This window comes from Microcaecilia unicolor, chromosome 8 (assembly GCF_901765095.1).
Source record: "Microcaecilia unicolor chromosome 8, aMicUni1.1, whole genome shotgun sequence".
NCBI classification, from domain to species: domain Eukaryota; kingdom Metazoa; phylum Chordata; class Amphibia; order Gymnophiona; family Siphonopidae; genus Microcaecilia; species Microcaecilia unicolor.
Window position 1 is genome coordinate 1318001 of NC_044038.1, and position 13621 is coordinate 1331621.

General features: G+C 43.9%; 1 protein-coding gene across 5 annotated transcripts in view; it reads left to right on the top strand.

Moving 5' to 3' along the window:
* Positions 1 to 13621, top strand: part of ERN2 (endoplasmic reticulum to nucleus signaling 2) — a 74653-nt gene that overhangs the window by 46816 nt on the left and 14216 nt on the right. For all 5 annotated transcript variants that reach the window (XM_030211324.1, XM_030211325.1, XM_030211326.1 and 2 more), the window contains 7 exons: positions 137 to 319; positions 4465 to 4729; positions 4902 to 4992; positions 5068 to 5257; positions 7796 to 7895; positions 9436 to 9635; positions 12361 to 12508. In XM_030211324.1, the coding sequence (XP_030067184.1) occupies positions 137 to 319; positions 4465 to 4729; positions 4902 to 4992; positions 5068 to 5257; positions 7796 to 7895; positions 9436 to 9635; positions 12361 to 12508 (1177 nt within the window). The remainder of the gene's footprint in view (positions 1 to 136; positions 320 to 4464; positions 4730 to 4901; positions 4993 to 5067; positions 5258 to 7795; positions 7896 to 9435; positions 9636 to 12360; positions 12509 to 13621) is intronic.

A 13621-nucleotide genomic window follows, 5' to 3' on the forward strand; every position in this document is an offset into this window, starting at 1 on the left:
CTCCTTATTTTCTTTCTTTATTCTCCCAGGAAAGGAACACCTTTTAGCCTGTGGGTTCGGCAGTTTCCAGTCATATACATATGCTAATGAGTTTTCCTCCGCTAGTGTAATAAGCTTTTTTTGTTTTTCTTTAAAGTATTTTACACCTAATGGATTGGAAGATCAGCCTCAGCAAAGGGACCACTTGAGTGGATTTGATCCTAAGGGTCCAGAGAGCAGTGCTGATCCCCCAGAGCCAGCACGATGGGACATAATCACCACAGGCCTCATTACAGTGCTTGTAGGAGCCTGGGTCCTGTTTGCCATAACATATCTAAAGGTAAGAATGTGCCTCCCTCAACCCCTGAAACGAGAGAGCAGAAACAGTTCCTCAACCCCAACATATGGCTGTACAGAGAGAAAACCTCCCGAAATTTACCATCATAGGGGCAAGAGTTATCCTTTTCTAGCCCAACCCACAATAGAGGGGCACGGCCTGGACCCTCTTGCCATAAGGGACCCAAAGTAGGAATAGCTTGCTACTGGTCTTTGGATCCCCCACTTAAATTTCTGTCATGGGCACCTGCATGTTTAACACTGGTGCTACATCCATCCACTATTGACAAAAGTATTATCCTTTTTCCTTAATGATCCCTCTGACTTTTCTGCTTCTCAGTTTCTTGCTTTAACAGCCTCTTTAAATCTTCAACTGTGCTCCACTGCCCCCACTCACCAGAATGGCCACTGTCTTGATCTTATCCTCTTCTCAAACTGCTCACTCTCCAGTTTCTGTGCCTCAGCTCTTCCCCTCTCTGACCATCATCTGATAACTTTCACACTTAAAGACCCTCCTCCCCAGTCCCGACCAATCTTAACCAACACATTTAGGAATCTTCAGGCTATTGACCCTTCTACTCTGTCCTCCAATGTTTCAAATCTCTTCTCTACCACTATGTTATCCAAGTCTGTCAGTGAGGTTGTCTCTTCCTATAATACTATTCTCTCCTCTGCTCTGGATACTCTCGCTCCTCCCATTCCCCATTCCGTAAAATGTACCAAACCCCAGCCTTGGCTGACCTCTAGAATCTGCTACCTACGTTCCTGTGCCCGCTCTGCCAAACGCCTTTGGCTGAAATCCCGTGCCCATGCTGACTTCATACACTTCAAATTCTTGATGACCTCCTTCCAGTCTGCTCTTTTACTTGCCAAACAGGACTATTACATCCAGTTGACAAATTCTCTTGGCTCAAACCCTCAACGTCTCTTTGCCACACTGAACTCTCTCCTCAAAGTGCCTTCAGCTCCAACTCCCTCCTTCACTTTCCCTCCAGACTCTGGCTGAGTACTTTCATGATAAGGTTCACAAGATTAAACTTGAATTCTCAACCAGGTCACCTCCACCTTAGTCCATTCTCTCAACCCTCCAACCCCTGCCTCCTTTTCTTCATTTTCTGAAATCACTGAAGAGGAAACTACACATCTTCTTTCCTCCTCAAAACTAACTACCTGTTCCTCTGATCCTATTCCCACCCATCTACTTAACACTATCTCTCCTTTTATCTGTCATATCCTCAATCTTTCACTTTCCACTGCAACTGTTCCTGATGCCTTCAAACATGCCATAGACACATCACTCCTTAAAAAACCTTCATTGGACCCTACCTGTCCTTCCAACTATCGCCCCATCTCCCTCCTCCCTTTCCTATCCAAGATACTTGAACGTGCTGTTCACCGCCGTTGCCTTGACTTTCTTTCATCTCAAGCTATTCTTGATCCACTTCAATCTGGCTTTCACCCCCTTCATTCAACTGAAACAGCGCTTGCTAAAGTCTCCAATGATCTGTTCCTGGCCAGATCCAAAGGTCTCTATTCTATCCTCATCCTTCTCGATCTATCTGCTGCTTTTGACACTGTTGATCACAGCCTACTCCTTGATACACTGTCCTCACTTGGATTTCAGGGCTCTGTTCTTTCCTGGTTTTCTTCTTATCTCTCTCAGCGTACCTTTAGCGTATACTCTAGTGGATCCTCTTCTACTTCTATCCCACTGTCAGTTGGTGTACCTCAGGGATCTGTCCTGGGACCTTTTCTTTTCTCCATCTATACTTCTTCCCTTGGTACTCTGATCTCATCCCATGGTTTTCAGTATCATCTTTATGCTGACGACTCCCAGATATACCTCTCCACACCAGAAATCTCAGCAGGAATCCAAGCCAAAGTATCATCCTGCCTGGATTTGTCGGCGCCATCTGAAACTAAGCATGTCCGAGCTTCTTATTTTTCCCCCTTAACCAACCTCTCCTCTTTCCCCATTCTCTATTTCTGTGGATAACACACTCATCCTTCCTGTCTCATCAGCTCGTAACCTTGGGGTCATCTTTGACTCCTCCCTCTCCTTCTCTGCACATATTGAGCAGACTGCTAAAACCTGTCGTTTCTTTCTCTATATCATCACCAAAATTCATCCTTTCCTTTTTTGATTACACTACCAGAACCCTCATCCGCACTCTTATCACCTCTTGCTTAGACTATTGCAACTTGCTTCTCACAGGTCTCCCACTTAGCCATCTCTCTCCTCTTCAGTCTGTTCAAAATTCTGCTGCACGACTAATATTCCGCCAGTGTCGTTATGCTCATATTAGCCCTCTCCTCAAGTCACTTCACTGGCTTCCTATCCGTTTCCGCATACAGTTCAAACTCCTCTTATTGACTTATAAGTTCATTCACTCTGCAGCTCCTCAGTACCTCTCCACTCTCATCTCTCCCTCATTTCCTGTTTCCACGAGGGCAGGACCAGAGCAGAGAGAGGGAAGGGAAGGCTCCTGAAGCGCCGAGCAGCTCGCACGCTTTTCACTGCTGCCGCCTGCTGCTACCTGTAACCTGAAGAGGTACCTTTTAAAATTCAGAGGGAGGGGGACTGGAACTCGGGCAGTCGGGGTGGAGGCGCGCCGCGTGGGGCCCCCTTGAGCACGAGGCCTTATGCAGTCGCCTCGGTCGTCTCGCCCTAAGACCAGCCCTGAACATAGAAAATCACAGCAAATAGAGGCCAGTTTGCCGAGCCACATCACCTAATAAGCTCTACAATGTCTCCTTTCTCCCTTAGAGATTTTCTGTTCTTGTCCCGTGCATTCTTGAATTTAGATGCAATCCTCGCCTCCACCAGGAGTCCATTCCACAAATTCACCACCCTTTCCGTGAAGAAGTATTTTCTCAGGTTACTTCTGAAACATCCCCTTTTCACCTTCATCCTATGCCCCCTCGTTCCATGTGAAAAGAAAATGAGAGAATCGTGTGCTCAACTATGTTTGAACCTCTTCCCTGACGAAGAACTGGAAACCTGGCCAAGTCGGCGGAGGTTCTCTCTCTTCCCTGAAAGTTGCTGCCTCTTAAGTCATATACAACTGATGCTATATTCTACTTCTGCACTGTAGAACTTTGAAAAGAATGGCTTAAACTGCATCGTGTGCAGGAAAGGAAAAAAAGAGAAAATCTTGTGGATTGATGATGCTTTGCACTAAACTGCTTTATGAATGTTTTGTAGCAGTGTTTGTTGCAGGACATTCTGATGATCCCTCCCTAAAAAAAAAATCATAAAATGATAGAAGAATATGTTGAATGTTTAGTGATAATTTTGTACTCAATCAAAATATGTAGTTCCTGGGATGGTATTGACAGTGTATCTCTCAGTATGAGCAGTAAGGAATCGATCTGTCCTTGGGATCCTGGCAGGTACGTATGACCACAGCAGAAGCAGGAAGACACCCTCTGCGAATATTTATTTATTTATTTGTTGCATTTGTATCCCACATTTTCCCACCTATTTGCAGGCTCAATGTGGCTTACAGTGTTCCGTTATGGCATTCGCCATTCCAGAGTGAAAGATAACAATTGGTTTTACATAGAGAACATGGATGATATAATAGAATTAGGCAGACAGATAAAGGAAGAAACAATTAAGAATATAAGGTACAGTGGATATGGAAAGGAATCAAAGCAGGAGTGAAGGATTACACAATGACAATCCACCAGGAAGATAAAGTTCAAAGCAGCTTTATCAGAGCACCAAGACGAGAAGACCCAACACGGGCTGTGTTCCCCCCGCCTCAAAGTCACTATACAGAACTCAGAGTAATGCCTGGAGCAGAAGCAAAAGCCAGTGAAGCAGCAGCAGTCTCCACAGCACTGTGGTTTTAAACAGAAGGACACTGTGGACAATTCACAGGTGGCTGCATCTGCCGAAACACAGCCCATGTCAGGTCTTTTCGTTTTGCTGTTCTAATAATTTTGCTTTGAACTTTATCTCCCTGGTGGGTTGTCATTGTATCATCCTCTACCCCTGCTTAGGTACTTATGACCTGCATTAGAAACAGCATGATGGGCCTTTGCTTTGACCCAGTTTGTTCTTATAAGCAAACTGTTGTGAAACTGAATAATATAGCTAACCCTACGACGTGATGTTCTGATTACTTTCATGTTTTATCCCAGAAAATTCAAGAGCAGCAGCAAAGGCAGCAGCAGCAGCTGGAAGAGCAGCTGGAGGAGAAGCTTCAGCGCTTGCAACAGCAGACCTCAGCTTCACCCCCACAATCTCCCTTAAACGATACCAGACCAGATCCCATAGATTGTATGGAAGAATCAATCCAGACATCCTGCAAAGATGCTGTGAGCTCAGACCGACAGCACAATGAGAGCAACAGCTGGTCGACGTCGCAGGGAATACAGCATAGGGATTGTACAGCCAGCTCAGGAGGTGAGTGACCGCCGCGTCTCACTCAGGCTGGACCCTCCCCTACCTGTCCGAGAAGGCCAGTGGCAGCGGTGTGATACATTAACTCTCTGGAGTGTCCTCCAGGTTGGAGTAGGTGCAAAGGTCATTTTATTAAGCTTACACTTCTGTTTCTCTGCATTTCCTCTTTTTCCAGAAACAGATGGAGCGTTGCACGTAGTGGGGAAGATTTCATTTAACCCGAGGGATATATTGGGTCACGGAGCCGGAGGCACCTTTGTCTTCAGGTGCGACTGGTCCTTTAGGGTTTATCACATTGCAAGACTGTTTACTTTCATAACACTTTCTCTTTCTGCTCCTAGGGGAAGGTTTGATGATCGAACTGTTGCAGTCAAGAGGATCTTGCCAGAATGTTACAGCTTTGTTGATCGGGAGGTGGAGCTGCTTCGGGAGTCTGATGAACACTCTAACGTCATTCGCTATTTCTGCACTGAGAAGGACAAACAGTTTTATTATATAGCCACTGAGCTCTGTGCAGCAACCCTGCAGGAGGTAAGTGACCTATGTAGGAGGAGATTAGAGATTGGATCTGTAGCAGGAGAGGAGAGAGGTGTGTGCACCATCACTGCAGGAGATTAGAGATTGGATCTGTAGCAGGAAAAGAGAGAGGTGTGTGCACCATCACTGCAGGAGATTAGAGATTGGATCTGTAGCAGGAGAAGAGAGAGGTGTGTGCACCATCACTGCAGGAGATTAGAGATTGGATCTGTAGCAGGAGAGGAGAGAGGTATGTGCACCGTCACTGCAGGAGGTTAGAGATTGGATCTGTAGCAGGAGAAGAGAGAGGTGTGTGCACCATCACTGCAGGAGATTAGAGATTGGATCTGTAGCAGGAGAGAGGTGTGTGCACTGTCACTGCAGGAGGTTAGAGATTGGATCTGTAGCAGGAGAGGAGAGAGGTGTGTGCACCATCACTGCAGGAGATTAGAGATTGGATCTGTAGCAGGAGAGGAGAGGTGTGTGCACCGTCTCACTGCAGGAGGTTAGAGATTGGATCTGTAGCAGGAAAAGATGCACCGTCACTGCAGGAGGTTAGTGACACATGGCTGTGTAACAGAGAGAGAAAGAGGTGTGTATGCTGTGAGTGTGTAAAATTGGCAACTTTTTTTTAATACAGAAACTGAAGAAGTTGGGAACTGCAGTCTGGTTAGTCTGACCTCAGGAAACACTTCTAAAACAGAGACTAGTGATGCAATGGATTGTACGACTCAAAGCCGCGTGGTTTCATTAGACGCAGGTCTTGTCAGACAAATCTGGTTAATGTCTTTGACTGGGTGACCAGAGAGTTGGATCAAGGGAGAGTGCTAGATGTGGTGTATTTAGATTTTAGCAAAGTCTTTGACACGGTTCTCCATAGATGAGTAATATGCCCTTGGTTTGGGCCCTAAAGTGACTGACTGGGTTAGGAACTGGCTGAGTGGAAGACGACAGAGGGTCTTGGTAAATGGAGCTCATTCTGAGGAAAAGGATGTTACCAGTGGTGTGCCAAAAACAAAAAGGGATAGAAATGACCACGAAAAACATCCCAGGATGTAAAAATGAATAAAATGTATTCACCAGTCGTACAGTTGCACAAAAGATAACATTAGAGTGCCAGGTACTTGTGATCTGGATTGGCCACTGTTGGAAGCAGGACCGGTGGTTTAAAATTAAATATGGAGGTTTTGGTTTAGTTTCATGTATTGCACTGCACTGTTATAGTTCACCATTGTATGATACAAATTCACATTTTGATGGACTCTTTGTGTCTTTTCTCTGTTCCGGTCTGCTATCATGTTTTGTGTTATTCTTATGTTGGTTTATTTATTTATTCTTATTTTTATGTTTTGATCTATTTCTAGGGCTTGTTTTGCCAAAGCACAGCCAGTGTAGGGTCCATCGATATAGCACATATGATTCCATAAGTTGAGACTGTGGGTTTTGTGGATTTTCCAAGGACTTCTGGACACTCTAATTTTAGCTTTTGTGCAAATACATTTTATTCATTTTTACTTCCACCCCTTTTGTTTTTGGTACTTTCTTTTGTGAAAGTGCTGGTTTTCTCTGAACACCAGTGATGTGCCAGAAGGGTCAGTTCTTGTGCCTGTTCTTTTTAACGTCCTTGTAAGCGATATTGCTGAAGGGCTGCATGACAAAGTTTGTGTCTTTCTGCATGAGACCAAACTCTGCAATAGGGTAGACATCTCTTGATGGTACATGAGGAAGGACCTATCGAAGCTTGAGGAGTGGTCCAGAATTTGAAAGCTAAGATTTAATGCTAAAAAATTCAGGATCATGCATATGGACTGCAACAACCCGAGGAAACGGTACAGTTTAGGGGGTGAAGAACTTTTATGCATGAAAGATGAGCAGGATTTGGGTGTGATCGTTTGTGATGATATTAACAGGTAGAAAAGGCAATGGTGAAAGCTAGAAGGATGGTTGGGTGCATAGGGAGAGGAATGGCCAGTAGGAAAACGAAGGTAATGATGCCCCTGTATAAGACTCTGGTGAGACCTCATTTGGAATATTGTGTACAATCTTGGAGACTGAACCTTCAAAAAGATATAAACAGGATGGAATCAGTCCACAGGGCGGCTACTAGAATGGTCAGTGGTCTTCGTTATAAAGTGTGTGTATACTTTGGAAGAAAGGCAGTAGAGGGGAGATATGATAGAGACATTTAAATACCTCCATATCATAAATTCTGAAGAGGTAAATCTCCTTTAACAAGTGAAAGGAAACTGGAATGAGAGGGCTTAAGATGAAAGTGAAAGAGGACAGACTCGGGACTAATGTTACAGAAAAGGTGGTAGATGCATTGAATGGCCTCCTGGTGGAGGAGGTGGAGGTGAAGATTGTATCTGCATTCAAGCAAGCTTGGAACGAGTACATAGGATCTCTAAGGGAGAAGAAAGGATAGTAGATGGATAGGCCATGTGGTCTTTATCTGCTGTCATTTTCTCAGTTTCTGTTTATATTTTCATGAAAGTAGATAAATGTATTTTCTCATTGTAATTCTACTTTTCTCTCTCTTTATCACATTATCAGTATGTTGAGAAGCCGCCTGAAGATGGTCCTAGATTAGATGCCATCTCCCTGCTTTATCAGACCATGTCTGGTCTTGCACACCTGCACTCATTGAATATCGGTAAGGAAGAAGCAGTTTGTTCTCGCTCTGTTGTCATTTGTAGAGCAGCTTCGGATACAAGAGGCTGAAATCCTACTGTGCAGAAATCCTAAGAAAGAAAAGGGCTTATAGTAATCGCCGGGGGCAGTATAAACACTGAAAGATTGAATCCGACCAGAGTTTTGCCTACATGCCATCTGCTCAGCACTGTGCCACATGCCACTGACAGGACCCGGTATTCAAACACAATTCAATGTGCATAGATTAGAAAAATACATGCAGCCAGTTTGAGGTTGTTGAGTTTGGCAGCATGTTACTGGTAGCTGAAACGTATTTAAGGGGTGAAAGACATCACATGTACAAGTTCTCATGGCCAGTAAAACTTCCTGAATAAGTAGTATTACTAGATTTCAGCTGGGTAAACTCAAGCATTTGGACATCAAAGCAGTTACCCAGGGTCACACAGAGTCAGTGTTTCATTCGTATTTCCTGGTCAGGTGAAGGCGACACTGAAGTTTCTGCAGGGTCTCTCTGTCTCTCTCTATTTGGTCCATAGAATTTGTCCAGTTATTGAATTCAATTGATTTTCAATTTATATATTCTTTGTTCTGGCCACCCTGCTAAGGAAGCATCCCAGCTGCCAACCCAAGTGAATAATTACCCGCAAGATTTCCTTCTGTTCAGGGTTGTATCATGTTTATCTCCAGCATTAAATTGTATGAGAGAAGCTGACATCCCTGTGTAGTTCAGGACTAAATGAACTTGTGGGGAAACGGGGTTTTGAAGCCTGTGAACTGTATTATTTTTTTTCATGCAGTTTATTATTGTTTGGCCAGCAGGTGGTATTTTTCTGTTTTAAGGCTGTTGCAGAGAATACTCTTTTCTTTTTAGCTTAAGCCCTGAGGAAAAAGTATCCTGCCTTGCTATTGGCCAAATTCTTTCAAAAGTTAATGCTCTGGGCTCTGATTGGCCCTGGAGTTCAAAATCTAGCCAGGAGGTACTGGTCTGGATTTTCCCCATTCTCAGCTAGGGACTGCAGAAGGTGAACATCTCTGTCCTGAGACCCTGTTCATACCTGTGAGCAGTTATTTTCCTGAAACTCCCCAGGTGCTACCCAGGTAGTGACAAAGTGTTTAGATAGGTTTAATATTGATTCCTTATTCAGTTATGATATTGCTTGCTGATTTCACCTTTATTTTTTTTTCCTTGTTCACTGTTCCACTTTGTTAATAAACCTGGACTGGACTAAGAAACCTGGTGGTTTGTGGTTTAGGTCTGTAGGTGCTTTCTAGGAACTGTGGGACCCCTGGGAGTGTGGCCCCAGTGTCCTAGAAAACACCTGGGAATAACTTGAGAGTGGGAGACTAGCCCAGAGGCAAGCGGGACCCAGTCGGTGGGAGGAGGGTGTCCGTAGAGAGCACGTGCACAGTGCTGGGGACAGACCCCTCCAGGTGGCCGCAGGGTTAACCCCAGGTGGGTTCTAGGCATTCCATAACAGAGTTCTTATATACAGGGAGTGTTCTCAGTCTGGTCTTGATTATCCTACACATTTCCTTTTCAGTGCATCGGGATATAAAACCATGCAACATTTTGATCTCATTACCAAACTCTTGTGGAACAGTAAGAGCAGTTATCTCTGACTTCGGACTGTGCAAGAAACTGCAAGATGGACGGCACAGTTTCAGTATGCGATCTGGGATTCCTGGCACGGAGGGCTGGATTGCCCCTGAAGTGCTACTTGGAGACCCCAAGAACAACCCGGTGAGCTTTGAACCCTTCCTCCTGCAAACCCGTACAACCACTTTCCTGTTCACTCGACAGATGCTCTTTACTAAAAGTTTCTCCCGTTTTCTGTCTATGGGGGAATCATTTAGTAAATAAGAGAATAAGATGTCGATTTTTTGTGGTTAAAAAGAGTTTTCTCTGTATAAATAGACTGAGAATTTCCCACTTTGAATAACATGAAGTCTGCGATTGTGGAATATCATGTGTTCTTCTAGCTACATTGAAAGGAAACATTCCCAGGTGTGTTTATGTACATGTAAACTTTTACCTGGACAAAAACCAGTTGCAGAGATGCCCAGATCCCTTATACCTGCAGAGAGTTTCAAAGAGAGCATGCCAGTACTTTAGCTATGAAAATTGATTCACAGCCCAGGCGTAAAAAGTACTTTTGATCTTTCTCCTGTTGCCCACTAGGAATCTGTTCACCACCAACACACTGTGGCATAGTTAAAAATGGAAAGGTCTGGAGGGGGTTGAGGAGGGACAAACACATCAGTCAATAAACCTACAGTACTGAGTTGATTTAGCAGCCCCTTCCCAAGTTCATCTTTATTTGCTATACCGCTACAGGGAACATACCATCTTAGCAATTTACAAAATATTAATAGCAGGAGAGAATGCAGCAAGGAAAAGAGTTTCATATCAAATAGGAAAGGAGACCGAGAGAGTTGCAGCACGCCACAAGGGAGGCGTTTAAGAGAAAAGGGAAACAATGCTCCAACATGAGCCTCCAAGGCTGGAGAGGTGGGGAGAAAATTCAATCGGGGTCTCAAAAACCTGCCTAAATAAGGAGGTTTTAGGAGCTAACTTAAAATCTTGATTGGGAAAATAATATGCATAAAGTAAGGGTAGACCAAAGTGAGCACGCTAGGCATGTGTCAGTTTTCCCGCACTGTTCTCCCATCCTCAGTCTATCATCGAGCTAAGCGTCTTTCGTTCTAAGTTACATAGTAACGTAATAGATGCTGTGGTGTCACCTTCAGTGTCTGTTAGTCTGAAGTCTACAAAGAGCCCCCGTTACATGTAAGCAATCTGACATTACCTCTTTTAGGGGGGGGGGGGTTACTTAATTCATTATGAATTATGTGTTTAGAATTAGAAGTGGAAGAATTTCTCTAAACACAAAGAAAATGAAAATTTTAGTTTGCTCTGTCTTTTTTCCTTCTGTGGCCTAAGCAGAGAATTTTGATTTTGCACTCCCCCTCCCCAAAGAACAATCTGACCCATACTCACACTCTTGCCAGGGCTTGTCGTGGACCAGCCATGTTACGCAGGAATAGGGTTACCATATTTGTCCTAAGAAAAAAGGAGACACATGCCCCGCACTCTGTTGCCCCCTGTCACTTTGACCCCCCCCCCCCCAAAAAAAAAGAAAGCCAGATTCCCTCTCTCCCCCCCCCCCCCCCCCATGTAGATCCCCTCCCCAATTTTCCAGCCTCCCTCCACCCAAATGACCATTCACTATCCCTCCCCTCCTTTATCTTAGTGTGGTGCCCTGGTGGTCTAGTGACCTCTTTGGGGCAGGAAAGAGCCCCCTCTTTCCTGCCTGGCGAGTCTGCAGACTGTCTTTCTCTTTGCGCCAATTCAAAATGGCTGCCAAGAGTTCAAGCAGTGACCTTGCAAGACCACCAGGGTACCACACTAAGGTAAAGGAAGGAGGGGAGGACAGGATGCCCGTCTGCCCAGCAGCCTGCCTGTTCGTCCGCAAATCCGGACAAACAGGCAGGCTGGCAAAATCCGCCCGCTTGCCCAGCTGTGTCCTCAAAAAGAGGACATGTCCGGTTAAAACCGTACGTATGGTAACCCCTAAGCAGGAATCTATGAAAGAAGTCATGTTTAGTAAAAGTTTGCTCCTCATACAAGTCCTGTGCTTATGAGCAGAAATTGTTGACCCAGCACTGAACTTGTCTGTCCTCAGGGATCTTTGTTCTTTGGACCTTAGAGCAGGATTCCTAGACCAATGCTCAGCCTTTGACTGGGGAGTCCAATGTAACCTCTGCTAAACAGACGTCTTTCTGTTCACTTCTAGACACTGTGTCGATTGCATAAATGCTTTTTCAGTCTTTTATACCTCAAGCATGTGTTTAGGTGAACAGGAAGTGACATAAGCATACACAGGAAGAGCACAGATGTGTTGCAGACATGCGAAGATGCTATTTGATCACTGTGTATGTACAGTTTCTGGCAAGTAATAAGAGACAGCGGTGATGAGTTCCTGTAAGGGATTACTCAGCCCTTGTTTTCATGAATTGTCCAAAGAATTTTGTAAAGAATTATTTCTTCTTCAATCTCTGGGGTGACCATAAAGCTTCCTGTCCCGATTTAGTCCTGGGTGTGTCCTGTTGCTTGTGGGATGATGCACATGCAGACTGTAGCTTGAGGAGAGAGAGAGCTCTTTCTAGGAGAGATCAGTTGGGAAATCAGAAGCACATCTGCTCTGTGCATGCAGTAGGATGCAACCAGGTCTCTTTGAGTTGCAGCTATATGATCACTCTGTTTCTCCAGCCTTTTTCATTGTCCCAGAGCTGGGTGTACAAGCAGAGCTGTGTATAGCCATCTGTAACTTCCAGCTCGTTGGCGCTTTGCTTACTCGACAAAAAGGACTTTTTGTACAAGAAGCTGTGTGTTGTACGATTTATCTTAATTTGAGGAATCCGTTGTCTGATACGGAAGTGTAACTAATCTCTGTGGTTTCTTTCAGAGCTACCCTATGGATATTTTTTCTGCGGGGTGTGTGTTTTATTATGTTCTATCCAAAGGGCAACATCCTTTCGGTGACAGCTTAAGAAGACAAGTCAACATCTTAGCAGGGACCTACAGTTTGCAGTATCTGCTAGAAGACGGTCACGGTGCGTTACCCTGTCTCGATGGTCACTGGGTATCGGTTGATGTTTTCAGTAATGCAGTGCAATAGCATACTCAACATTTTCCACAAAAATTACTGCAACTTACATTTATTGACCAGTTTAGATAAGCACATACCCCAACATATCCTACCATCAAATTCCTTGTAATAAAAGCAACATAGTGAAATATGAATAGTAGCCACCAGACTAAAGCCATCAATAAAAACAAAATTCACTCTGTCAGCCCCCGTCAGTAAGCTCCAACTATGTGACATAAATCAGTTAAGATATAATCAATGCTTGATCAGAAAGTCATGACTTTCCAGTTGACACTAATCTAAATAATTCCCGTTGCCTAATTTCCCTTGGTAAGTTATTCCAGCGGACAGGACGTATCACAGGAAAAGCTCTTCTGGTTACCTGTACAATTTCGGATTTTATATAAGGAGTTTTTCTTTTTTTAATGGGAAATAATTGCCTTTTTATTTAAGCCCTACAGATTAATTCTGCAAGTGCATTGAGGTCAGATGGAACAAAATTACTTACTGTGCCTCCTTTGGGTACAATACATTATGCAGACACAAGGGACATGACCTTCGACTGCAAGTTCCCTGCTGTGGGCTAGATGGACCATTGGTCTGACCCAGTATGGCTACTCTTACGTTCTTATGAATAAGTTTACTGTCTGCTTTGAGATTTTCTCAAGATCTCACCATTTTTAGAAAACATTTGAAGAGACCTTTTTAAACAAGCTTTTATTGAATGAATATTCAAATGGTTAATTTGGAGACAGCTAGTATTTTTTCTGATGTTATTTGGATTTTATATTTCGTTTTAAAGTTTGTTTTAGGATTTTATCAATGTGATACTGTACTTCACTTAGGTTGTAAGTGGGGAAAAAAACGAATGAAGAAATGAGTGGACTAATTATTCCACCTTTGCTAATTTTGAGTGGGTGGAGGTTGAAGGTCAAGCGTTTGATATAGAGATTTCTGAATTTACATTTTAGCCGATAAACACCAACAAACCACCCTAATCAGCTGCCTATTAAAACGTTTCATTGTATTATTCTGACATTATGAGCATCATATCTACGTTTGAACGTTCTAATGTGAG